This window comes from Carassius gibelio, chromosome A21 (genome assembly GCF_023724105.1).
Source record: "Carassius gibelio isolate Cgi1373 ecotype wild population from Czech Republic chromosome A21, carGib1.2-hapl.c, whole genome shotgun sequence".
Classification (NCBI taxonomy): Eukaryota; Metazoa; Chordata; class Actinopteri; order Cypriniformes; family Cyprinidae; genus Carassius; species Carassius gibelio.
In genome coordinates, this window is record NC_068391.1 from 10,257,144 (window position 1) to 10,285,068 (window position 27,925).

A 27,925-nucleotide genomic window follows, 5' to 3' on the forward strand; every position below is an offset into this window, starting at 1 on the left:
CTCCCACAGCTACGGAGCACAGAACGCCGTCTAGCCAAAGACACTGCTCTAGCTAACACCTACTGTAAAGAAATACAGAAACTTGAACAGTTGGGCTACGCCAAACCTCTACCTCCTGACACAGTAGACAGCTCCACAGAGTCCTGGTATCTGCCGCACCACGTTGTCCACCACAACGGTAAGGCGAGGATTGTTTACAACTGTTCCTACCAGCACAACGGTCAAAGTCTCAACAGCCAACTGTTGCCCGGTCCGACCTTAGGTCCTACTCTCCTCGGTGTACTTCTTCGTTTTCGAGAACACAGTGTGGCTATCAGTGGTGACATCAAAGCGATGTTTCATCAAGTTCGCCTGCTACCAGAAGACAAGCCCCTTCTCCGTTTTCTCTGGAGAGGTATGAAGAGGGAGGATGAACCAACGGTGTATGAGTGGCAGGATTTGCCATTCGGGACGACATGTAGTCCCTGCTGTGCCACATACGCCCTGCAGCGGCATGTGAAGGATAACAGCAGCGGTTATGAGGACATCCTACACCTTGTGGAGACTGCCTTCTACGTCGACAACTGTTTGACCAGTGTCACGAACGCTGATGAAGCCAAGACCATTATCAACCGGATGCGTAAACTGCTCTCAGCTGGAGGCTTTGACATCAGGCAGTGGGCCAGTAACATCCCCACTGTTGTTGAGCATCTTCCATTGGAAGCGAAAGCAGCAAGCACCGAGTTGTGGCTCTCTCAGTCTCGACAAGATCCCGAAGAGCCAGCCTTAGGCCTTCGCTGGAACTGCCTTACCGATCGCCTTGGGTACCGCCACAGACCAGTAGAATATTCACAGCCAACTCTGAGGAACGTCTACAAGGTGATGGCAACACAATATGATCCCCTCGGATACCTAATTCCATTCACCACACGAGCGAAGATCCTGATTCAAGACCTGTGGAGAGTGGGAGTTGGCTGGGATGAACTGATCAGACCAGAGGCTCTGCTGGATATCTGGACACAATGGGAGAGTGAACTAATCCATCTTCCTCAAGTGGAAATCCCCCGATGCTATGTCCCATCAGTAGCAGACACTGGGGCACCCAGACGAGAGGCACACATCTTCTGCGACGCCTCTGAAAGAGCCTACGGGGCCGTTGCTTACCTCCGCACCCAAGAGAATCAAGGTGAAGTCCACATTGCATTTGTGATGGCTCGGTCACGAGTGAGCCCTCGCAAACAACTATCCATGCCACGCCTCGAACTGTGTGCTGCTTTAGCCGGAGCCCAGCTGGCTAAAGTCATTATGACAGAACTGTCACTCCCTTCCCAGCAAGTCACTCTCTGGACTGACGCGATGACAGTTTTAACGTGGCTCAATTCCGACTCGTGTCGCTACAAGGTCTTTGTAGGAACTAGAGTCGCAGAAATTCAAGAGCTCACTGAAAACTCGACCTGGCGGTATGTCCGCACCACTGACAATCCAGCCGATGACCTTACTCGCGGCAAACCCCTGCTCGAACTCAGCCAGCCGAACCGGTGGAGCCAAGGTCCACCATTCCTCCTACAACATCCAGACTCCTGGCCAGTGCTTCCGTTAATAGAAGCCCAAGAAGCTGACGAGGAAGAACTTCGGAAAACATTGTTCTGTGGAGCCACCACTTGCTTTCCGACCACGACACTCCAGTCTGATATAGACAACTGGGACAGTCTTCTCAAGGCTACCCACGAGAGCCTTCACGGGGCGGCTGATGACCAGAGCAGCCCCACCATGACAGCAGCTGATGTCCAAACAGCAGAGCTACATGTCCTCAGACAAGCCCAGAGTGAGTCCTTCCCTGAAGAAGTGGAAGCTCTTGCTGCTGGTAAGTCCATCTCGAGACTGAGTCGCCTGCTCATGCTTGCTCCAGAGTATGATGAAGCTGTGGGCCTGGTGAGAGTGGGAGGTAGACTACGCAGAGCAGAAGATCTTGACCCAGATGCGATGCATCCTATCATCCTCGATCCCAAATCTTATGTCACGAAGCTGCTCATTAAGAAATATGATAGTGAACTGCTACATCCAGGTCCCGAGCGGGTTTTCGCCGAGATGAGGAGAAGATATTGGATCCTCCGGGGAAGAGAGTCCATCAAGCATCATCAGCACGCCTGTGTTGAATGTCAGAAATGGCGCGCTACTCCAGTGGTCCCTCGGATGGCAGACTTACCCCCTGCCAGACTCCGCTTATACAAGCCACCTTTCTGGTCGACTGGAGTCGATTGTTTCGGTCCCTACAATGTCAAGGTGGGCCGGCGTACAGAAAAGCGGTGGGGTCTGATTTTCAAGTGCATGACGACGAGCTGTGTACATCTTGACCTACTGGAGAGTATAGACACTGATGCTTTCCTGATGTCCCTCCGCCGCTTCATCGCCCGCCGCGGAAAGCCATTTGAGATCCTGGCTGACAGAGGAACCAACTTCCGAGGTGGAGCTGCAGAGCTGCAAGCCAGTTTTGCTGCTTTAGAAGTTCCTCTTCAAGAACAGCTGGCCAGACAGCAAATCGAGTTCCGTTTCAACCCTCCTGGCTCTCCACACTTTGGGGGAACGTGGGAACGAGAGATCAAGTCGATTAAGTCAGCTCTCCAAGTCATCCTTCAGGACCACACCGTCGCTGAACCTGTGCTGCAAACTGTGCTGATTGAAGTGGAAGGAATACTCAATGCTAAACCGCTTGGGTACCTCTCCTCTGATGCTGCGGATCCGGATCCCGTCACACCAAATCTACTGTTGATGGGACGCCGCGATGCATCACTCCCACAAGCTGTCTATGCATCTAGTGACCTTCTCAGCAGAAGAAGATGGCGCCACAGCCAGATCCTGGCGGACCATTTCTGGTCCAACTTTATCCGTCGCCATCTCCCGGACCTACAGAAGCGGTCGAAGTGGCACAAGGACACTGACAATCTGGTTGCTGGCCAGGTGGTGATGGTGGTTGATTCGCAGCTACCCAGAGCTCAGTGGCCCATTGGGAGAGTGGTGAAGACCTGTTCCGGTTCGGATGGACGAGTCAGGGCAGCTGAAGTTAACATCAAGGGACAGACCTACCTACGGCCAGTCGTGCGCCTTGTGCGGCTGTCAGCCTGGGAGGATGAAGATGACGCCAACTAAGTAGACTTTCTTTGGGATTCAAATTTATTGCTAAATTTGGGGGCGGCTATGTCGGAAAGTCTTTTATTTCCTGTCATTTTATTTTGAAACTATAATGATGTCATATCCTTTCCGAGCGCATCACATCCTCATTCCCGACTCCGCATTCTGTGGGATGGTGGCTCGCGTGTGCGTAACCTAATCGAAAGTAAGTTTCATCTTGCACTAAGATGCAAATATTGCCATCTGACTTGTTTAGATGTTGTATACTTTCACCTGTTTTCATGTTAAGTATATTATATGTATGGTTTGATACTTTCGTGTGTATTTCTTTAGTTAATAGGTATCACGTGAACATGTCATAAGCCTTGTTAGACTGGAGATTGTTTCCTTTACATTATCTCAGCCTTAAGCTGTATTTTCGATTGCTATATTTCAGTTCTTATGCCCTGTAGTCCCACTGCTAAATCGTGTTTAGCCTCTGTGTCGCTGTCAGACGCACCTAGAGTGAAATTCAGCGCTCCCTGGCCATGCGCCCCTCAGGTGCTGAGCGCATGGGGTGCAGTTGCGCCCCCTTCCACTAGAGGGAAGCGAAGACCACCAAATCCATTTAGTATTCCTACGTTGCCTCATTAACCTTTCGTATGCCTGTATATTAGTTGTTTATGACTCTTTTCAGGTTATTTGACCAAATTATTATATTTCAGAATTCTGATTCCATGTTTATTATTGCATTGGATATTACTGTATACCTTTGTACATGTTTTTCATACTTTTGTACATTGTGATTATTATTTTATTCTTTGTTTCCTTTATAGACCACACACACACAGACACCCACACATATGCCTATTTGTACACCAATGATTGTACCCAAACTACAATATTAAAGTTTGCTGGAACAATTTCTCCGTGCCCTTCTCTCTGACCGGAGCCCTGTCAAAGGAAACTGCCAGACCAGTATTATCCCATTCAGAGTGTCCCACTCTATCACACAGACACTCTGAAGACAGGAGGGTATATATACTGTCTCATTACTAGCTTTTACATATTTCTATTTAGCTTTCATTTATATTTATTTCAGTGTTAGGACATCAGTTTTGAGTTGCATTTTTATAAAACCATTTTAGCAAATTTTCTTTTATCGAAGGTTCGTCATCTAAGATAGTTAACAACAACAAAAACACTGCAAACTGAGGCTATTTGATCATGAAAATATTTTCACGTTTCTAATGGATACTGTACCTTTGTCTTGATATCTATCTGAGCTCCTCTGTCCAACAGCAGCCGCACCATAATCACATTCCCTCTCCTGGAAGCGATATGTAATGGAGTGATGCCATTCTTCACGAGAAAAGGAGAGAAAGTGAGAAGTTCACATAATCGTACACATAATAACTGGAAGCATTTCATTTGAGAGCTGCACTGACCTTCGGCGTAAAGTTCACGTTGGCTCCTCTGTTTAACAAAAGCTGTGCGACACTGAGATTTTCATAATGGGCTGCGATGTGGAGAGGAGTGAAGCCGGTCTACGGGGAAAGAGTGTAGCATGTCATTAATTCAGGGTATGTACAAAACAGAAACACCTACGCTGACGGATTTTTAAACAAAGTCAGCTCTGTTTATCTTGTCACACAGTCATCACTGCAATTACAAGCCAAGAGAGGCTGCGCTGAGCTCAGTGAGTCATGATGTGTAATCTCACTCATGTTGAGATAAAACCTTTCAGATGTGCGCAAAAACACATACTTTGCTCAGGACGTCTGGGTTCGGATCGTTCTGCAGCAGTACGGCAGCCGTGCGAGTGTCGTCGTTGCGTGCTGCGATGTGCAGGGCCGGCAGTCGCACTTTGCCCTTGGTGCCATAGTTTATAAGGAGGGCCACCACATTCTCGTGACCCTGCTGAAGAGCTACCGCCAAAGGAGTAAAGCCATCCTGGAGGGCGAAATCAAGAGTTGTAGGGTAAGCTGGGTTTGATTTCAGCTGAGCTTGATTTCAACATGTCACTCACCTCAGTTGGAAGGCTCTGATTGGCTCCATGTTCAAGTAGATATTTGACCACTTCTAAGTGGTTCTCCTGTGCTGCCATGTACAGGGGACTGAAACCTTTCTGCAGAACACAACAGAACAAATTAATTAAGCGTCTCATTAGCATCTTTCTAGGTTTGTTGATTCATGTTTTGAGGCTCCGACTAACCTGAGACTGGGCATTGACATTGGCACCATAATTGACCAGTTCAGCAATCACTTTCTCTTGACCGGCCAGAGCAGCAATGTGAAGGGCGGTATTCCCTTTCTGCAAAATGAATAGTCATGTAAATATAATACAGAGAAAGATCAGACAATGCATGTTAAAAAGCATAAACAGTATTTTGAAGATGTCATTTGATTTCACTGCTTATATTTGGTTTTATTTGTGCCTTTGAAATTGCAAATGCAAAAATATAGCGATATGAGCATGTGCCATTTCTACCACATGAAACAGTGATTTGATTTATTAATTTAAACTTTAATTCTGTAACATTCTAAATGATTCTTGCAACAAAGCAAGACTACAAACCTTTTTTATTATAGGAAATTTGATTGTCTACTCTTAAGACATTATACTAGTTTAACTGATATTATTGTTAATTAGTGAAGCACATTTTGTGTGAAAGGTGGTATAGAAATAATATGCATTATGATTTAATAATCATGGCATTAGTGGGAGGGACATTATCATTCCACAGATCATTTCACTGGACAAAATTTTTTACTGAAAGATAAGTCATTGATAGTTAGAGATAAGCATTTTACATTTTAAATGCACAAAGGTTTAATTTTGTCAACTTTTATAAGTACACTAACTTATATTTCCTACATGCCTTTTGGTATTGCCAACATAATAAATGGCAACGTTCAATAAATTCAAGTTTTTTATTAATAAAGATATTCAGAATTTATATCTGAACTGATATTCTGAACTTATCACATTTCTAAATCTGTTTTTGGCCTGCCGGAGGAAGCCGTCAGGCTGAAAGAAGTATTTACCTTTGTAGTATTCTCCAAGTCAATTCCATTGTGCAGCAGCTCCAGCACCATCTTAACATGGCCTTCTTTGGAGGCCAAATGCAACCCATTAAGCCCATTCTGTGAATACAAGAGAAAACATGAGGATTTGAAAAACGTGTTCTCAAAAAAAAAAAAAAAAAAAAAACCCTGACACATCTCGAGTCTATCTCTTTATCTCTCCCTGTCTACCTGTCAAATGACTCACTGATAGGAGGGAAGACATCTATAGGCACCGGCGGCGCCAGGGGGGGTCTTGGGGGGTCTCAAGACCCTGCCAAAAAATGCCTTGACCCCCCATTTGACCCCCCAGCCTCTTCCTGATTAAAACATATATATATATTCGGGATAAAGATCCAAAAATGTTTCTCTTCAAACTACGCAGAACAATAATAAATAATAATTATTTCGACATTTATTCATACACTGAACCGAGAACCGTTTCTGTCGGACGCGTCCGATTCGAGAACCGATGAACTGATGATAACTGCGCATGCGTGATTCAGCGCGAAGCAGACTGACACAGAGCGCATCTGAACCGAACTGATTCTTTTGGTGATTGATTCTGAACTGATTCTGTGCTAATGTTATAAGCGCGGGTAAACCAAAGGCTTGAATGAAGGGCAATCATCGCCAATGACGGCATTACATCGAGCGCAAAAGAACCGGTGAACCATTTTTTTCCCCAGCTGGTTTATTTGATCGAATTGTCCGAAAGAACCGGTTCACTTGAGCACCTGCTCCTTTGCCCCTTAAGTGCCCTTTTGTCAAAAGCAAAATTTCCTCGAATTTTTTTTGTAATAACATACACTTTTGTGAATGCCTGCCCATGCCCAATCATAATATTAGTACAATTTATTAATAATAATTTAGCCGTAAATAAAATGACCAACATGATGACCGTTCACCTGACTACGACCTCATCCAACCGGGAAGATTCCTCATGCTGCACGCGCATTTTTTAATTGCTAGAGGATATTTTCAACATCGTGGCAGCTGGTAAGTGGTGTTTCATTCTCAGCGAAGTGATTTTGGTGTTTATTTACTTATTATTATTTTACAAGAACGATGTGATGTGAGAACATGCAGATACGTTGTTTATATTGCTGTGTGTAGCCTGTAGTGTAGAAGTAACACTAGCGTGCTGTTTGAGGGAGAAAAGTTTCACAGGCATCGAGGTCTGGTCTTTTTTATGTTATTTGAATAAACTTTTATTATATTACAGTTCTTATTTATTTTTAACACGTAAAAATAATTATCACAACACTGGTAAGGCTTATTCAGATTTTCTCATTCTCTGAATTATCATTATAAAAATAAAAACAATTCAGAAATGAATTAAAATATAATTATAATTTAAATGTGATGCAAATATTTTTTCTACAATAGCAACAGTGTTTACAAAAGCAAGACCACTTTAGGCTGTAAACTCAATAATATCTATCTGAAAATAAATGTAAAAATATCAATGTCAATAAAAATGCATAATATACCTGACATGAAAGTGCAGTGTGAAGGAGATGAATAACAACTGTAGCCTGTCATTTGTTTACATTGCAAAGGTGTTTTTGTTGTTGAATAGCAGTAATAAGCAGTTATTAGCCATGTCCACTGTATTTTTTGTTGGTTTTCATGAGACCCCCCTTGAAAAGACCAGGACCCCCCATTGCCCCCCCAATCAAAATTGTCTGGAGCCGCCACTGTCTATAGGTCTGTGGAGCGCTCTCATTAAACAAAGCATGGAAATAGAGCAGCGGCGGAAACAGACAAAAAGTCAGGGAGAGGTAAAGGCTGATTGGAGAACTGTCCACGGTACAGTGTGTGCTTGTGTAAAGAAGCTTGGTGTGTAGTCTGGTGCTGCCATGGGGGATGGGGGGGGGGGTTGGCTCTGCTTGCAGACGGTGGGGAGGAGCACTGATGAAAACAGTCACATGTGCCCGCTTAGCATTAATTATCACTGGACGTGCTTTATAATGTTTTGGGAAATATCACACAGTACTGAAACCCACACTCAGTGTTATACATCCATGGATTATATGAAAATATAGTAAAACTCTATATTCAAAATCTTAGGTTCAGCAGTTTCTTTTTAAAGAAATTCATACATTTATTTAGTAAGGATGCATGAAATTTAACAAATTAAATGATGTGCTTGTGAACTGAGGTTTCACGAGAACCAAATGAAGGATCATGTGAAGACTGGAGTAATGGTGAATAACCGCTGAAATTTCAGCTTTGCAAAAGAAAAATTCTGAAGGCATTCTGATCTTGAAAAGCTTCTAAATAGATGAAAAAACTTGGTACACACGATTATCCAAATCCACTTACATGGCACTTAATATTTTTTATTTTTATTTATTATACACAAAAGCATGGTCCATAATGTACAAGAATGGATGGCAAGATTTTCAGTGAATAATGACTTAATTTTCACTTCTGTATAAGTAATGACTGATAAAGGGAAGTTTATTGTGCTTCAGTTCTTGCACATCCTTTTGCTAATGGCTTAAAAAAGTAAAAAAAAAAATTCACAGATTATTTTTAGCTATATCATGATTAGATGTTAATAGATGAAAAGGCTTAACTTTAGAGCTATTTACAACTATTAGTTAGTCACCTGTAAAATAAAGACAAATTAAACTCTAGGACAAGATCATTAATTGTCTAAAAATCTCATTAAAGCCAGTTCATCACCTGCTTCATCATAGCTGAGGTGGGAATTAAGCACCTGCTCTTAGCTTTAAACTTCGTTTTTGCTGATTCTCAAATGTTCTCTAGTCCCAAAGCACCCATAGTGAGGGCTTAATCTGTCTCACTGTCAAAAGCGGTCTAAGCTCTTCACAAAATGTGTTGCGACAGCACAGAGACATTGGCGCTGTGATATCAGCATCACACAGCTGAAGTATACCTTCAGTTTATTGAAACACGTTACTGTAAATACCTCCAAGACCCATGGAAATTGAGTCGAGGAGGCCTTGCAAGTTCCTGATGCAGTCCTGTCTGTGAATGATGGTAAAAGGTGGTGTAGTAGTCGATGTGAGTGTGTGTGTGCTGCAAGCATACAGAGTGGGCGTTCATTTTCAGAGCTTTTCAATGCTGGAAGCCAGCCAGCCTCTCAGGTCCATTCACTAACCCGTCTCTGAGAACCAAACATAGCTTTTCTGCAAATATCACAATATGCTATTTAAAGCAAGTAACATGGAGTGTTATGATGCATGTGGGTGCAAAAGCATGACCGGTGAGGGGGTTAGAGGAGGAAGATGTGCTGGTGTGATTAATTATGGCAATTTACTGATTAGGGCATTGAATACAGTTCTGCACTGACACTGTAAACACAGCTGTACCGTCCAACCACAAGAACATTGGCAGGTTAATACAGACGAGAAAACACACTGGCACAAGCAAACAAAAACACACAAATGTGAAACCTGATCTACATGGTGATGAATTTATTGCTCTGAATAGCAGTTTCTGAATTTAGGCTGTACTATTAATGGGCTTCAAAGTTACTTTGGGCTTTGAAGGCATGGATGTAAGAAATGCAGCTGCTAAGGTATGCTGAGTGATTTTAACTCTTCTCTTGTGTTCAAAAACTGGGAATAACATCTGTGTTAGGGGTCAAATAGTGGACCCACATTGGCTTCCTTGCATTTTGCCAAAAATCAACATTTAAAAAAATACTAAACATTCAAGTAAAACATAGAACCTGTATTGTAGCTTGCCAGCGACAATACAGAATTTTAATAATTGCCTTCAATTTTATATGCAATTCTTATTGTTTAAAACATATAAACTACTCACACAAACACATACACTCACGTGCTTGATGGTAGTCATTGCAGCATGGATTTCTTTTCCTCACCTGATTGGCTATGTTGATGTTTATTCCATTTTTGATATGGTCCAGAGCCTTCTCCAGATTACCTGAGCGTGCAGCACGGAGGAAACTGGTTGATGTGTCTGTCTGAAATAGAAGAGGAAATGAAAACTAAATCCAAATCTTAATCGACAAATGGACTGTTAAATTGAATTTTTTTAAATTTTTCTATTGGATGTTTAGTACTTAATAAAACATCAGCAATACTGTCTGACTTAAAACTCTAATTAGGAATTCATTCTGTGTTGTGCATGTCCACAGAGAAGACGAGAAGATCTGGTTTCAGCCGGCTCAGGGGCCATATAACAGGAACGCATTAGTTGCTGAATTAGTTTTTCTCTGTGTAAAATCATCTTATTTTCCAAAGTTATGGAGTGAGATGTTATGTACAGGGCTGGTTATGCCCCTAATAACATATCAGGACTTGCTTTAAAGCAACAATGTGTACATTTTTAAAAATAACCCAGATCATGTTGTGGAGACAAAGAAAGCCTTTTGTGCTGAAGGCTGATTTTCTTGATCAGTCCAACATAGCAACATTGGCTCAACCAATGGTGTGAGTTTGTGGGCGGAACTAACTGGTACTTGACCAATGGCAGGCAGAGGGCATGTTTGAGAAAACAGGCATTATTTTTGCAACTCCATTTAATGTTGCAAAAATATATTAATATATCATATATATTTACAATTATATATTTGTTTAATTTTATCACATTGTAAAATTATTTAGGACATTAAATGTGAAAATGTGAGTAAAAAATGTATAATGTATTATAATTTTGCTGTATAATTTTTTACTGTAGTGTCCAGAACAGAGAAAGCTTTTCAGATTCACGTCTGCACTGAAATCTTTCAAAAACATGACTCTTTATCACCCTGATTATTTTGCTACTTCGGTATGGTTCCCTACCCAGAATTCTTTATTCCTGCTGCTTGGTATTAAAAAACCCATGAGTGATATTTTGTGGTTTTCCATGTGATGACTAAAGCAATTTGCTCTGATGTGTTCACAGTTATATTGAGTCCTTGTATTGATTTGTAAGATACTCTGCAGTCTAGAAATTTCAGATTGTCTCTGCTCTGTTATTGAGTGGGAATGATTGACAGGCTGGTCTCCCCCTGTGAAAAATGTGGATGGAATATTGAGTGAGGCGGAAGAAGTCATTTTGAACCCTCATTTCTCAGTCCTCAGGTGAAAGAATAGCAAAATGCATCCATCAACACTGCTGTGCAGCAATAGTGTGTGTGTGTGTGTGTGTGTGTGTGTATGTGTGTGTGTGCCATCATATCTTTCTGAAGGCAACTGTTGAATCACTTTAGGAGTTTATTTTATTTTATTTTATTTAACACATTTTTATCAATTAGTATGCACAATCTTTTTTTTTTCTTATTCACATATCCCTCCATTCCTATGATAGGAGTTTGTTTAGTTGAAGGCCATTTCAGCCCCTGCAAGAGAAGCTGATTATTCCAAATCTGTGATTTCTCAAATATTGCAGTTTTACAATGACACTAATTCATTCAAGTCCCCCAAAAAGGCTGGTCATCCACGCAAGACACATGCTTGAGAAGACAGGATAATGTACTGCAACTGCAGCTGAAAATGCTCGCTAGTTCGGCGCTGAACAGGGTATGGATTTGTCTCGGCACGTTTAAAAGAAGTTGGACTCAAAGCACACTCTGCAGTGACAAAACCTCTAACTAGCAGAAAGTATCAAAAGGCTAGGCTCACTTTTTTTGAGGAGCATGTTGTGTGGACTCTCACTTTAGTGATAGACTTCCAATTTTTTATTTTATTGATGAGAGCAATTTTTTTTTTATTTGATGGGGAAACATTATTTTGTTTATCAGAATTTTTTTTCAGCAACATGTGGTTCCTTCCCTGCAAGCATCTCTCAATCAGCCTGCAATTTTCATTTAAGACAATGCCCCATCACACTGCAAAACAGGTAAAGCAGTTCCTTGTAGCTAAGAACCCTGAAATATAGAAAATGGCAGGGCAAGAGTCCTTCCCTAACCTGGCTGAAAATCCTTGGTGAAAAAGTTATGGATAAGAAACTCATTACAGTTACTGAACTGTGGAAGAAGAGTGGACCAAGATCACACCAGCAGAGTGTGTGAGAAACTAGTGTTAGTCAACTTAATGACTAAGGTGCTCAGTTCCCATGACTACAAAACAAGCCTAAATTAATCATCACTCCTCCAATAGTTGTTCAAAATATATTTTTCTAGAAGTCTTGATCAGATTCATCCTAAGCAGTCCTGCCATGTTCTTTTTAGAGAGAGGATGCTTTCTTCTGGCAAGCCTTTCTAACATGCCATATTGTCTGGTCTTTTTCTAATTGCACTGTCACAGACTTTATCATTTAACATGTTAACTGAGGCCTGTAGAGTCTGAGGTGTAGTTATTGGGTTGTCTGCAATTTCTAGTGTATGATCTGACCATGTGGTGAATTTCCTGTCCACTCCTGGGATGACTGGTGTCTGTCATGAATGTCTTCCACTTGAGAAAAATCCTCCACTTTTCTGTGAAATGATGGACTTCAAATCACTTGGAAATGGCTGTATTACCCTTCCCAGCTTTTACTGCAAAAACCATTTGATAAACACAAAAACACGCACTTAAACACAGAATCACATGTCAGAAATATGAATAAAAAACACAATGAGAGCCTTTAAGAATGAGATAATTATGAAGAAACACTACAGGAACACTAGCGAAGCTAACTGAAGTTATAAGCCACATAACAACATTCAAACACAAGACCTGCAACTAGATCCATAACAACTTCACGAGTACCATAGACAGAAACGATTAAGAAGCCACACAAACACAGACAAATTGTCAGGAGAGAGGAAAGTAAAGTGTTGAGAGGCCATACTAAGATAATTACTCTTCCATCAAAGTGCCATTTTCCACCTTGAGCCTCTTCCCTCAAACTACTGTCCTGATGCACAAGCCAGTGCTGAACCACATGAGCCTAGAAGACACCAATACCACAAAGACAGAGTGTGTTAATACACACAGACACACACATGAGACACATGAACACATATGGGCAGGTGAAAACATTTAAACTGCATGTTCAAGGCTGTGGTAACGCAAATAGATCATGAAATGGTGCTTCATTAAATGACTCATTTTAAACGTTTAAAGAATGAGCACATGAAAACATATAAACACAATCTAAGTGCTTTCTTTTTGAATGCAACACAAAAGTGTGCTAACAGAAAAAGCACAATTGACCTTTTTAAGGAATAAGAGGGAGAATTCCACAACAACGTCACAATTTTGTTCTTGAGAGGTTGACTGCGGAAACCCAGTCGCATTAAAGGGATTCCAGCTCTGGGCGCACTCCAAGAATGGTTGCTAAGCGGTTGCTAGGAGAGCGATGACATCATTTTCAAGATTCACAAAAGCCTAAATGCGTGGGATGTATTGATGCAGGGACCACGGTGACTCTGAGCACATGAAGATTCAGAGAGCAAAACAAATTGTGCGACCTACATTTTTCTGGTTTTCTGTTCAAATAAATTTACGAATACAGTATATATATATATATATATATATATATATATATATATATATATATATATATATATATATATATATATATATGGCAGTAGACATTCTTTATATTATAAAAGATTTTAATTTGAAATAAATTATTTTCTTTAGAACTTTAATCTATTAATCTATTAATACTCTTTAGGAATACTGAAAAAATGCATCACATTATCCACAAAAACACACTATCTACAAACAACATGACTGTTGTCAACATTGATAATAACATGAAATGTGCTTGAGCAGCAAATGTATAATGTATTTTTGATCAAATAAATGCAGACTTGGTGAGTATAAGACAGTTTAAGGAATTTAATTGGCCTATGCGTAATATGTTTTGGGTTATTTTTTAACATCATATGAAAATAGCTTATGCTTATTGTTATATATGTAGCTTTATGCTTATTGTTAAGAAAAAGGTTTCAAAATCACAAGGGTGCTCTTTTTAGTTAGTCCAACTTAAGGGGTTTGGAACAACATGTGGGTAAATGATTAAAGACAAAATTTTGGGGTGGAGTATCCCTTTAAGTGTCTGTTTTGTTTTGTTAAACTATAGCAGAGTGGGTTGTTTACTAGAGCTTCAACAACATTCATAATTTATAATTTATCTGACCAGTTCATTCATTAGCTCCAAACACCAGGTAAAAATAAATAAATAATAAAAAGCATATGAGAGACAGAGAGAGATAAAAAAAAAAGTATTTTAAATATATGAATGAAATCTGAGTAGAGCTAATAAAGATTGTAAATGTTTTTTAATTAATTTCATAAAAGTTACTCTGAGAAATTTTAGTAACACACCCTCGAAACAACGTGAATGGACACACTTGAATAGAAACACTGAATGGAATGGTAAATGGAAACACTTGTTTCATCATACAACATCCTCATTTCAATCTAAGCATCCCAATCACCGGCGGCGCCAGGGGGGGTCTTGGGGGGTCTCAAGACCCTGCCAAAAAATGCCTTGACCCCCCATTTGACCCCCCAGCCTCTTCCTGATTAAAAAATATATATATTCGGGATAAAGATCCAAAATGTTTCTCTTCAAACTACGCAGAACAATAATAAATAATAATTATTTCGACATATATTCATGCACTGAACCGAGAACCGTTTCTGTCGGACGCGTCCGATTCGAGAACCGATGAGCTGATGATAACTGCGCATGCGTGATTCAGCGCGAAGCAGACTGACACAGAGCGCATCTGAACCGAACTGATTCTTTTGGTGATTGATTCTGAACTGATTCTGTGCTAATATTATAAGCGTGGGTAAACCAAAGGCTTGAATGAAGGGCAATCATCGCCAATGACGGCATTACATCGAGCGCAAAAGAACCGGTGAACCATTTTTTTTCAGCTGGTTTATTTGATCGAATTGTCCGAAAGAACCGGTTCACTTGAGCACCTGCTCCTTTGCCCCTTAAGTGCCCTTTTGTCAAAGCAAAATTTCCTCAAAATTTTTTTTTGTAATAACATAAACTTTTGTGAATGCCCGCCCACACCCAATCATAATATTAGTACAATTTATTAATAATAATTTAGCCGTAAATAAAATGACCAACATGATGGCCGTTCACCTGACTACGACCTCATCCAACCGGGGATTCCTCATGCTGCAAGCGCATTTTTTAATTGCTAGAGGATATTTTCAACATCCTGGCAGCTGGTAAGTGGTGTTTCATTCTCAGCGAAGTGATTTTGGTGTTTATTTACTTATTATTATTTTACAAGAACGATGTGATGTGAGAACATGCAGATACGTTGTTTATATTGCTGTGTGTAGCCTGTAGTGTAGAAGTAACATTAGCGTGCTGTTTGAGGGAGAAAAGTTTCACAGGCATCGAGGGGTCTGGTCTTTTTTATGTTATTTGAATAAACTTTTATTATATTACAGTACTTATTTATTTTTAACACGTAAAAATAATTATCACAACACTGGTAAGGTTTATTCAGATTTTCTCATTCTCTGAATTATCATTATAAAAATAAAAACAATTCAGATTTTAAATGTGATGCAAATATTTTTTCTACAATAGCAACAGTGTTTACAACAGCAAGACCACTTTAGCCTGTAAACTCAATAATATCTATCTGGAAATAAATGTAAAAATATCAATGTCAATAAAAATGCATAATATACCTGTCATGAAAGTGCAGTGTGAAGGATATGAATAACAAATGTAGCCTGTCATTTGTTTACATTGCAAAGGTGTTTTTGTTGTTTAGTAGCAGAAATATGCAGTTATTAGCCATGTCCACTGTATTTTTTGTTGGTTTTCATGAGACCCCCCTTGAAAATACCAGGACCCCCCCATTGCCCCCCCAATCAAAAATGTCTGGAGCCGCCACTGATCCCAATATTATTAATATTTAATGACAGCTGGAGATTTCAGAGCACAATATTTGCATTAGTGCCTGTCTATTTATTTATTTATTTATTTTTGGTGCCATTGGTTCTTAAAGTATTTATTGTATTCGCAGTTGATTCTGTGACTGTGTTGTTAACGGTTTTAGCAAAGGAAAGAACTACATTCCTATGAAGCATTTCCAGCGATGGTAAAATATACAACTGCTAGAGTTAAGAGTTGTTTAAAGTTGTTGACTGTATCTATAGAAACAATATTACGTCATTTATGTGCTTCATGGAAGTGGGCAAAGCTCAATTTGATGGGTAGAATTTTCGGTACAGAATCATGGGTGATGTAATTGCAATAGACAATAAAACTTGTTCTGCACAAAAAATCTTGCCAAATTTTCACTGATGTGACTATACATTTGCTGTTATTGTAAATGAGCCACAACACAACAGTTGAGCTAGTTGAAATGTACTGGAGTAAAGTTTTTAAATATGAGTATACACTTATGACCAAGCTATTATGCACTCGGCCACGTTAAAATCTCAGAGGAAGAAATCCAGACTGTTTATGACTCTTCTTTTAAGGAAAGGCGAGTCAAACCCAGACGTATATGTATAAGTAGTATACTGAGTGCACTGGGGGAATTGAGTTCCTCTCGGCAACTGTCAGCATAACATTAAGTTTCTCATTTACATAAAGTGCAAGAGCAGTCAATTAATTAATTTTCCATAATCCCTCACGTATCACTGGCGCAGATACGGATTAACACGCAGTTCGGAAAGTTCAGTGATGACATCATCTGCCAGAGTAATTATGAGGGATATATAACCAGTGAATAGAAAAGGGTTCACGACCACATCCAACAACCTGTCTAGCTTCTCACACACCTTTACATTCTCACACACTCACTAAAAATAGTGATAAAAGCGTCATTTGGAGCTCGACACCAGTAGGCCAAGAATGATCAATCGCAGTAATAAAGCCTCCAGGGTTTGCTTTGAGACCCACTTCTACAGAAAGAGAAACCTACATAGTGGTGCTTGGGTAGCCATTTGTAACACACGCATTTGCAGCTGTGCCTCTCACACACTTAAATGAACACACAAAATGTTAGAGCTCAATATGTTCGGTTTGATTGAATGGTCAGGCACTGCCAAAGCAGCAGCCACTGGGTCCATGCAATGACAGGAAGCAGAAATACAAAGCCTTGTAAAACAATCCTTAGAAGGTCACAGCGTTCTGCAGATCTATAAATAAAGAGCTATAGTTATGGAACAATATTATTAACGGCTAGCATGACTACAACAGCGCTAAAAGTCCACAACAGGCCATTTGGTGCAAATTCAAAAATAAAACAAAAAATGGTTGGAAATTATAGTATTTTACATTTTATAAACATTTAAAGTTGTTCATCTTTGAAAGGTATTGTTCAAATAAAAAATGTCTCATCATTTACTCACCTTCGCATTGATTAAATGTAACTTTCATTCTTCTGTGGAAAACCAAAGGACAGAATGAAATAAAATAAATAAAATAAAAAAAACTCTTAGATTTGTATCTGCTGTTTGAGCTGAATGAGCTTCATCAATTTATTTTTTTTTTTTTTCTGTACCATCATATAACAGACCCATACCTGCTGTAATATGCTCACTTTAAGAGTTACAAATGTTTATTCCAAAGCAGTACATACATATATGAGGTCATTTTTTTTTCTGTCCCATAGACTGCTATGAGTGAGTTAAACTGTCAAAGTCCAGAAAAGTATGAAAGATGTCGTCAGAACAGTCCGTCTGCCCTCCGTGGTTCAACCGTAACATTACGAAGCGATGAGAATACTTTTTGTACACAACACTGTAGTGCCATTTTGTAGATTATGAGCTGAATGCAGGCAGCGTTTTCTTCGTGTACAAAAAGTATTCTCGTCGTTTCGTAATTTAATGGTTGAAACACTGATGGCAGATGGACTATTCTGACGCGTGATTAATGGCAAAACTTTTATTTTGGGGTGGAGTTTCCCTTTAAGGTTGAACAAAATAGATTATACAGTGTGGTATATTACTGTATATTGCTTTTGCCACCATTTTATACATAACAATAATAAGAAACATTATGAATGACTGCATTAAAATAATGTAGCATTGTAGCCTGCTGACAATTGGATCTGCATTTAATAATAAAAGGCTATTTATGTTTGTAATTCCAAGCGATTACAAAATTGAGTAGTTAATGTCAGTTTAATAATATATAATTGAAATCAACCAGTTGTATTCAGATCCCATCCCTCCATTCAGTGTATCACTACTCCTCCCTCCTCCCTTTTATTTCTGTCTTCCTCTACTCTGAACACGCCATCTCTTCAATCATGCAACTGTATTATGTAGTATTTCTCTTGGCCCCTCTTACAGAAGCTGCAGATCTTCTCAGTCACATCACATTGCAGAGCCCGGCACTTCCTCTTCAATATTCATGAGGACTGAAAAAGGCTTGACTGCAAAACATGCTGGGTAGAGCCCCTCAGAGTATCCTAATTACGTCACCATTATGTGCAGACGTCCACCTCTGTTTCAAACCTCAATATTAGTCCTGGGTATGATCGTTTATCTCAACACACACACAAAATCTTTATGCACATAATCACACAATTAATGCCTGATTTCCCAGCATTCTCATTAAAATCTTGGAATCTCTTTATGTGCATGTGTTTTTTTTCCAAGTGGAAGATGGAGACAAAAAGAGGGATTAAAAGAGAATGAGAGAGAAAGGAATCAAGACGGAGTAAGAGAGAGGGAGGAGGAGAGATGTATGTCCAAGAGTCAGGGAGACAGAGAGTCGCCTGCTGAGCTCCTACCAGCACATGGCCACTGACTCCGCCTCCTCCCCTGGGGCCAGTCCCTCTCCACAGGAGCAGGAAAGCAGTGTCAGGGGGTGGCAGTCTGCAAGCTACCATCAGATGGCACAACACGCACACACACACACACACACACACACACACACACACACACACAAGCACATTCTGAAGCAGACAATAACAGCACACTAGACAATAGTGTGCATAATGGAGATAAAAGTGGATTCTGGTTTTTAAAATATATAATCATCATGAACTACTATGTAAATGGGTGAAAGATTTCAAATATTAATTGATTAAAGACAGTGTTGTAATGTAACGAAGTAAAAATACTTCGTTATAGCGCTTAAGTATTTCTTGGGAGTATCCGTACTTTACTTGAGTTTTTACATTTCAGGCAACTTTTACTTTTACTACTTTATATTTCCTAATTAGAATGTATACTTTTACTCCGATACATTCCCTCTAAGTATATTCGTTACTTACTACAAAATATTCAGTAGAACATAAACATGAACACCTTTGCTCATGTGCAAACAAGCCGCGGATGATTTAACTTTTCCACTCAAGTCAAGGCTGGGGTGTTTGATATACAGCATCTGTTGCAATATGGTAAGTGTTGTTTTAATGATGTGCAATCTGACGTTATGAAGTAGGCTATATCAACAAATCATACTGAGCAAGCACATTGATTTATTAGTGAGTGAAGTGACATTCAGCCAAGTATGGTGACCCATACTCAGAATTCGTGCTAACCATTAGGCCACGACTTCCCCACAAAAATTTTAGATGGTAAAAATGCTATATCACACAAAAAGTACCGTTTTTCTGCAGAAGCATGAATACATTTAATAATCATTTTATACAACTTACCCAAAAATACAAAATGGAAGAAATAGTAAAAACTGAACACAATCTAGCTACTCAAGCTGTGTATGAACATATATATAGTTATTTGCTTTTTTTGCATTTTGCATTAACGTTTACTTTCAATACTTTTCGTACAATAAATATCACATACTTTAAGACTTTTACTCAAGTAATACTCTAAATGGTGACTTCATATTCTACCAAAGTCATTTTCTGGTAAGATATTTGTACTTTTACTTGAGTATGACTTTCAGGTACTTTATACACCACTGATTAAAGAAAGCATGTTACTGTTCAAACCACTGCTAGTGAAAACTTGCATTTCTGTAATTGTAGTTTTGACTCAAAAGCTTATACTCACTAAGATACAGAACTTGAGACAACTTCCCCGTGTGACAACTATAAATATCAAAATAAATATCTCATGTAAATCCTGTTAAATATGTAACTAGTTGAAAATTACTCTCTCAGTGCCACTGCAGTAGTCTACAAAGCACAAAAGATACAACATACTCAAGGTCTTCCTGAAAAACACTTTCAAATATGAAAAAGAAAATCATAAAAATTAATCTAAATTATTATTATTATATATTTTTTTGGTGATCAGGTCATTGTACTACATCCTGTTAAAAGAACCTAAAAGGTTTAGTTGCAAATAGCTTCTCAATTTCAAGCCATGATTTGCCTTTTTGTTACTCTCTGTGATTATTTGGACCTCTTTTTATGGCCTGAAAGGCCATTTCACCACAGAGAGTATCTGAGTGGCATGAATTCATGAAATACAAACATCCAGAGGGCATATGAGCCATTCAAAGAGTCTAATGGCAGAAACATCTCAGGGCAACATCAATTTAATCTTTCTTTTGTGCAAGTCTTAATCTTAGGCTATTTTGCTTCAGAAATATTACTAGAAAAAAAGACATGAATCTACCAGTGTATTCACATTGAACTATGTTTTCTACATAATTAGCCAATCATAAAAGATCTATTAAAAGATTACTTATTGTGCAATGTCTTAAAAGTACAGTAGTAAAATTAGGTTGTCGAATTCAAAGGACATGAGAAAGGGTGGAAATGTACATAAGCCTTTACTAGCATTACAAGTGACCTTCAGGTAAAGAAAATTGTAAGTATATAAAAGTACAAAACATTATCACTTTAAAATATGTTTAACACATATTAAATATCTTTATAATAGTGTAATGGCTGCAATGTACAGTACACCACGTATAGCATGGAAGGGGTTTGCCCCTTATCCAGCAGCTCTTGTGGAAAGGTTAGCGCATGGGACACTTTACAAGAGTACAGGTCCTCATTCCATGCTGCACACCAGTCAGAGAATATTGACCATTTAAGGGCATAAAGACATCTCGTAGATGGAGACCTAGCCTCCAAATTGGTGTTACACGGGAGCTACAAAGAATCCCGTTAAGGGGCCAAACATGAAGCTTCCACAGCTCTGGCCGGGGATGCCAAATCATGCACTTTGCTTGAAGAGAATGTTCTCTGTCAGTGGAATCAGCCAAGGGGATGCCAATAGCATCTGAATCAACTTGGGGAACCACATCTGATTCCTACAGAGCAGGAAAACTTGGGGGAAGGATTACAGGTGAGTGCTGGGCCAATTGTGGGCCAGGGCACCTCGCTGTCACCTCACTGTCATATTGTCAAAAAGGACCAGGACATGGTCCCCTTAAAGCCAACAGGAAGGTTTTTAGGGCCAGAAAAAATGCCATCCTCTCATGGCAGTTGATGTGTGGGCGTTGCTGGATGGCAAGAGATTCTAGTTTTTCAAATGATTGTTTACTGCACATGGGCAGGAACTGACCCTCTCCTCTTCCTCTCTGCATTTGGATCAGGATGAATTCTGAGGCTCAGGGTCCAACGTCAAACTTCAAGCACGTCCTGGTGAGTTCCTTGTGAACTGCAGGCAGTAATGGAGTGGGCCATTGGCAGGAGGAATCTTGACAGTGTCCCTTCAGGTACCATTCATCAAGGAGGCCATGGGTGGGCTGAGCCGACTAAGCCAGACCAACAACCTCCAGACCGTTCTGGAGTCAACTAATCCAGACCAAGATCCTCCACAGCTTTAGTTATAATGTTTATCAGCTATCCAAGCTGGGCTGTGCTGTCTGCGTCAGAGATGGAGATTTGGACTCTTTGCCGGAACATGCTCTTCAGCATCTAAAGCCGTTAATGAAATGGAGTCAACAACAAATGCTTCCTCCTCAGATGTGCTGAAGGAAATCAAGTCATTTACAGCCAATGAGGGGCGCTGATCCTCACGTGTGACGCACACAGGTGAATCGGGGCATTGAAAGAGAGTGAAGAATGCAGGAGTAGTGCTGGCATCAGTTCACTCAAGCCCAGTGTTAAAGAGGAAATGGGAGAGCAGACTGGGGAGGGCTGCCTTCATTAAAGAAGGTGATCTGCAGTGAGAGCATGCCATCTCAGTGAGTGCAGCCTCTGCGTGGGCACTGCCCAGACAGATGACGCACTCACTGTGCCCATCTGCATCATCCAGGGGAAATTTGCTCAAAATTTTGCTCTTAGATATGTCAGATAGCTGCAGTGGAAGGTATCTGGCTTCTTCCGCTGCCAGGGGCTCCTTATACAGCGGCGACCAACAAGCTGAACTTTTTCCCTTTTCAGTTTCTTTCTCGTAGAATCTTCTCGTAGAATCTTGATGAATGAGAAAAATTATGACACAATAATTTTTAAAGACATTACTGCTCTGCTGTTGGGAAATGTTTGTGCTCGATTATTCTTTTTATTGTTAATTTAGCCACTGTATTGAATAAATACCTACCTGGGGTTGTGTTTGATTTCTTATAAAAGAGATGAAAAGTAAGCAGATCCAGCAGTTAAGGCTTTCCTGTATGTAGAAGTACTTTCTCTTTATGCAATATGAAATACATCTAGATTTAATTTCTTCCAGCTACGCTCCATTTTCCGGGCGCATATGTGCTTGTTTTACCACTTGTCAGACTGTTTTCCTTAATCTTCTTTAAGCGTTAAGGAGTGACCTCGTATAAAGTGCTAAAAAAGAGAGAGTCAACAGTTTCTGTTACACCATCAAGTTTTTCTGAGCTATTGGATATGCACATGTTCTACTTCTACTTCTTATTTAGCACATCTACTACTGCAGTATTAGCACAGCTATAGGGCAGCTACTCTGACATATAGTATTAACATAATTAGTTTTAGTTAATATCTCTAGTGAGAAAGTGGCACCACCCCTGAAGGGATGAAGACCATCTCTTTTTAACATTTCAGGTATGCCCCAAAAACTTTACTATGAAACCTGTTATTTTCCGGGCACCACTTAGACATTCAACCATTGAGTGGCTTGTAACCATGGTAAGCAAGGAGGGGACCAGGGCATATTACAGTGTCTGAAATCGTACTTGCAAGTTCACACAACTTTTGAATGTTATTTTTAGTGATCTCCATCTGGCGAAGTCGAACATCATTAATGCTAACGTCAATAACAACCTTACTAAATTTATGTTTAGCATTAGCCAGCACTTTATAAAGATAAAATCTGCTTATATTTGATGATTACTGTGATCAACTATGGTTACCTACCTTTATAACATATTGTAGGCTAAAGTTAGCTTTGTTAAAGACTGTGTTTGTTGTTGTTTTGAAATATATTTGTATTGTTCTTTAACTTCAAGTGCAATCATGTCTTAATGTTCATTGTGGTTTCACTAATCTCATGGTAACCATGGGCCTAATCAATCTTACTGAAACAATGTTTAGTGTGGAGCCTTAGAACATTAATTCCACAAAGTGAACTTTTTATTATACACATTGTTTCAAAGCAGCTTAACAGAACATTGCACAGTTTTGTATATTTATTCAGAGCTGGCAGAATCTGAAATCGTCTCAAGGGTTGGAGTCATCTCTTCACAGGTGTTGGGCCATCTTAAGACTTTGTTAAGTGGCTGGATATAATATGTAATCATACTTTTTTTTTTACCTTTCCACAAAGACACAAAAGAACAGGGAAAGACTTGCGAAACCCAGTGAGTGGAGACTCATTGTGAGGGTAAGTCTCATTACAAGCAGCCTTCAGGTGGTTCTTGTATTAAAAGCATTGTAGACGATGAGAAAACACAGGAGAAATGGTTAAGTGATGCTCCATCACGTATCAGTATGTTGCATGTTTCATACCTGTTCCTCTAAAGCAAACATGGATTGGTGTTGCCATATTGTTTGTACATGATTATATAAAGGGGTCATATGATGTTTTTTTAAAGATTATTATTTTGTGTATTTGGTGTAACAGAATGTGTTGACATGCTTTAATGTTCAAAAATACATTCAGTGTTTCCCACAGCCTTGCACTATTTGTGGCTGCACTCCCCGCCCTCATATATGCATATATATGCAAATTATTTTTCTGCCAGCAAGAGGTGCTTTAAGATGCTATTGGCAAAACTCCGAATTTTATCAAATACTTAAACTAATAACAAAACATGCTTACTGTAGCTGATTCAGAAGTGCCAGACTGTCAAAGCAAAGTCAAAATGACCTACTCTTAAATTTAAGCTATAGAAAAGCAAAAAGAACATCTAATTATATATCAGTCTATACTACAGAAATGCTTGCAACTGTATTGGCTCTTCAGTTAGTGGAAGAGATCAATATACCTTAAGTCATATGCTCAGACTCTTTCATCAAACATCTTTCACGTTATCTCCTTTGTATGGGTACCCTCACATATAGGGGTACAAGGAAACTAAGTGGTGGATCAAATAGTTAAACAAACATTAAAACATTCATTGATAGACATACTGCACTTAATCAGTCACTATATATGATTGGAAAACATCAATCTGGACTTTGTGTTAGATGTGATTTTCCTGAAACAGTTTAACATTTTTTAATAAAGTGCAAAGGATATGATAATAAAAGATTACAACTTACAGAAGCACTTAAGAGATCTAGGGATTTATCAGTTTTCGCTTCAGAAGCTGTTAAACAGACGTAGCTGTAAAAGTGTTTAATACACTCAAGTGAGCACTCCTCAGCGCTGTTCTCGCAAGAACACATTTTTGGACTATCGAATATCACACATTCACTGCCATTATGAAGCTTGGAAGAGCCAGGACTTTCCAAATATAACGGATTATATTTGTCTCAAAGAAGAAAGTCATATACAGCTGTGTGGGTGTAGGGCTTGAGGATAAAATATGGTGTTTTTTTATTTTTGGGTCAACTATTCCTTTTGAAAATGTTTACTCAACATAGTAGGAGTAGTATAAAAACCACACACGTAAGCAATTGCACTACAACACACACACACTTACAGAAACACAATCAGAAAGCACAGAAATTTGCAGTTAATTATTTCAGATAAACTGTCACAGCAATCATAAATGCATCCAAGAGCAGATAACGCTCACATTTCAAGCACACACACAGAAACATGCTTACATCACTTCCTAGTCTCTCTATCAGCATGTGGACTGGATCTTTTTACTCTACAAAGACGATATGCCACCTACACACAGAGATCAGAAGACTAGACTAGCACATTCATTCTGTTTATGTATGTGCGTATATATGAATGCAGTATGTTCTGTAGCTAAACAGTAAAAGTCACTGTTTCAAAATTTTGTTTCAAATAAAAGGTGTTATTTGGAAATTTCTATTCATGACAGAATCATGCAAAAATGTGTCAAAGTTTCCACAAAAAAAAAAAAAAGTGAAGCAATATGACTGTTTTCAACACTGATAATAATAAGAAATGTTTCTGGAGCAGAAAATCAGGACTGGCGTTATGACTGCTGAAAATACAACCTTGGCATCACAGGAATAAATTACATTTTAAAATGTATTAAAAATAAATTACAATCATATTTAACAATATTAGTGTTTTAAATGCATTTTTGATTACATAAATGTCTTGGTAAGCATAAGAAACTTTCAAACGCATTAAAATCTTACCGAGCCAAAACCTTTGAATTGTGTATGAATTTCCTTAAATTTCAATTGATTGCAATCCTACTTCCTTACATTCAAACCGTACATTGAAAGTCTGCACCCTGTTGGCTAAAAATACTAATTCCTTGTAAATTCAGGAATCAACCTGCCGTTCTCAATTCAGTTTCAACAGCATGGCACACATTAGCATTACCGGCATGTCAGCTTCCATTTGCATCCCATGATGGGAGCCAGTGTGAAAAACACAAAATATCCTTGGGACCGGTAATACTGTTTGAGACACAAGACAGGCAGACAAGCAGTCTATCCATGTGTTTTTATTGCATGGCCCTCTCAGCCTCTGCTTGATAGCCTTGTTAGAGCCTTCAGAAATGAGCGGGCAGCACTAGATCAATGAGGCAGAAATACAGAGTAGCAGCATTGAGACTAAGCAGTTGATTCAGTCTGATAAACAAGCCAGGACGCAGATGTCAAGTGTACGGCACTATACGGTGTAAGAGATAAAAAGACAGGATTAGCAAAGAAACAGGATCACCTGCTGTCTATATATAAAGTAATGCTAGCGGGTCACCAATAAAACCTCAGTGGGGTTCTGCTGCTGCTCGCATGGGATCGTTTCAATCCAGCAAGGGGTCACATTCATACACAGCGACACAGGTCACACATATACCATATTCACACTCTGATTCATACTTGTGCATGTTTGAATGAAATATTTTAAGAGTTTAATCATTTAAATGATGGACAATAGGCATAACAGCATTGAAATTTGATTACTTGGTTTGTTCAGGTAGTTCATATGGATCAAACCCCCCCAAAATTAAAATAAATGAATACAAATTTGAAATTAGCAACAGATTATAAATATGAATGAGGAATGAAGAGATGTAAAATATAAAAATCTCAAGTATGGCATATTAACTGGGCTTAAAAAGTCTGAGATCACATTTAAATATGTTGGATTCAAAATAATTTATTATTAATATACCGAGAATTCATTCATTTGCAGCTAATCGGTTCATTCAAATGGTTCCAAAACCTTAAAATTTGACAATTTTTTTTATTTTTTATTATCAGTATGAAATTATAATCTGAAATTATAATCAGATAATGTAAAATAATTAAATAACTAGACATGCCGAGTACTTATGTAATTAGTTCAGATGTTCAAAATGTAACTATAAAAACATTTACAAATTAGCAAATAAATGTTTTTAGATGAATAAGGAAATCATATCAAATAATTTATTAGAAATGCAGAGTATAAATAATCAATATATTGACACATAAACCGGGACTAAAGTCTGATACCTCATTTCAAATATCTTGGAAATTAAAAAAGTTTTAGGATTTTGACTATTAAACATAACATAAAATTAATAAGTAATATTTAACACTCTGCACTATTTCTAGTTAACTAATTAATTAGCAAATTATGCTAAAAAAAAAAAAAGAAATTAATGGAAAAAATTAATTGCATTTAAAAAAAAAAATATTTGCATTTCCTTGATGATCTGAGACTTTTGGATGCCACTATATAAGTACTTACACAATCTTTAGAGTTATCAAGCCATGTTGCATAAGTTCACATGGTCAAAATCTGACACACTATCAGCACCATATAAACGTCTCATCTTCAAGCGCTGGGATGAGTCACCCCCTCTGGTTCCTCTATTTTCCTTCATTACCCTCTCTTCACATGAGGAGACTTCCTCTCAGGCTATCGTGGTCAAGGGCCAAATTAGATAAAAGCGTACGTTTAATATGAAAGAAAATTTGAGGGAATTAGAGGCTCGCTGAAGACTGGGAGCTCACATGGGTGAGTCAGAGAGAGGGAGAGGAAGGCTGAGTGAGACCTGAGCCAGATACACAATCATTATCCTACAACAGGACGCACAACAACTACCAAACACCCCAGGCCTACTGTGCCAGCCACAGTCATGCATGGGAATGAGAACTCTAAATGATAAGAGTTTAGAGAGGCACTAAGCTGAAATTATCCACTAAGGGAGCTATGAAAACCACATGAATGTCATGAATGCTGGAAAGGTATGTGAAAAACACTTGGCATTAATAGAAAGTGTACAGTGAGTCCCTCAAGCTGAAAAAACATCTTTGCTGATCACGAGCATGTGTTCTGTTTTGGATGGTGCTGGTTTCCCCTCCAAGCCACATATACAGCAAGACCACCTTGGTCAACCAGCTTTAAAAGAAAGACAATAAGCTTCATAATCTAAGTTTTGCTCTGAATAATATGATTGTGTGAGTCCACCAACTAAACCACTATAAACC

At 39.0% G+C, this 27,925-nt stretch overlaps 1 protein-coding gene across 4 annotated transcripts in view; it reads right to left on the bottom strand.

Annotated features, from left to right (window-relative positions):
* ank1b (ankyrin 1, erythrocytic b) overlaps positions 1 to 27,925 on the bottom strand; it is a 73,480-nt gene that overhangs the window by 33,158 nt on the left and 12,397 nt on the right. For all 4 annotated transcript variants that reach the window (XM_052536894.1, XM_052536891.1, XM_052536892.1 and 1 more), the window contains exons 2-8: positions 10,016 to 10,117; positions 6,136 to 6,234; positions 5,303 to 5,401; positions 5,117 to 5,215; positions 4,855 to 5,040; positions 4,536 to 4,634; positions 4,351 to 4,449 (exon numbers count right to left, since the gene is read on the bottom strand). In XM_052536894.1, coding sequence (XP_052392854.1) covers positions 4,351 to 4,449; positions 4,536 to 4,634; positions 4,855 to 5,040; positions 5,117 to 5,215; positions 5,303 to 5,401; positions 6,136 to 6,234; positions 10,016 to 10,117 — 783 coding nt within the window. The remainder of the gene's footprint in view (positions 1 to 4,350; positions 4,450 to 4,535; positions 4,635 to 4,854; positions 5,041 to 5,116; positions 5,216 to 5,302; positions 5,402 to 6,135; positions 6,235 to 10,015; positions 10,118 to 27,925) is intronic.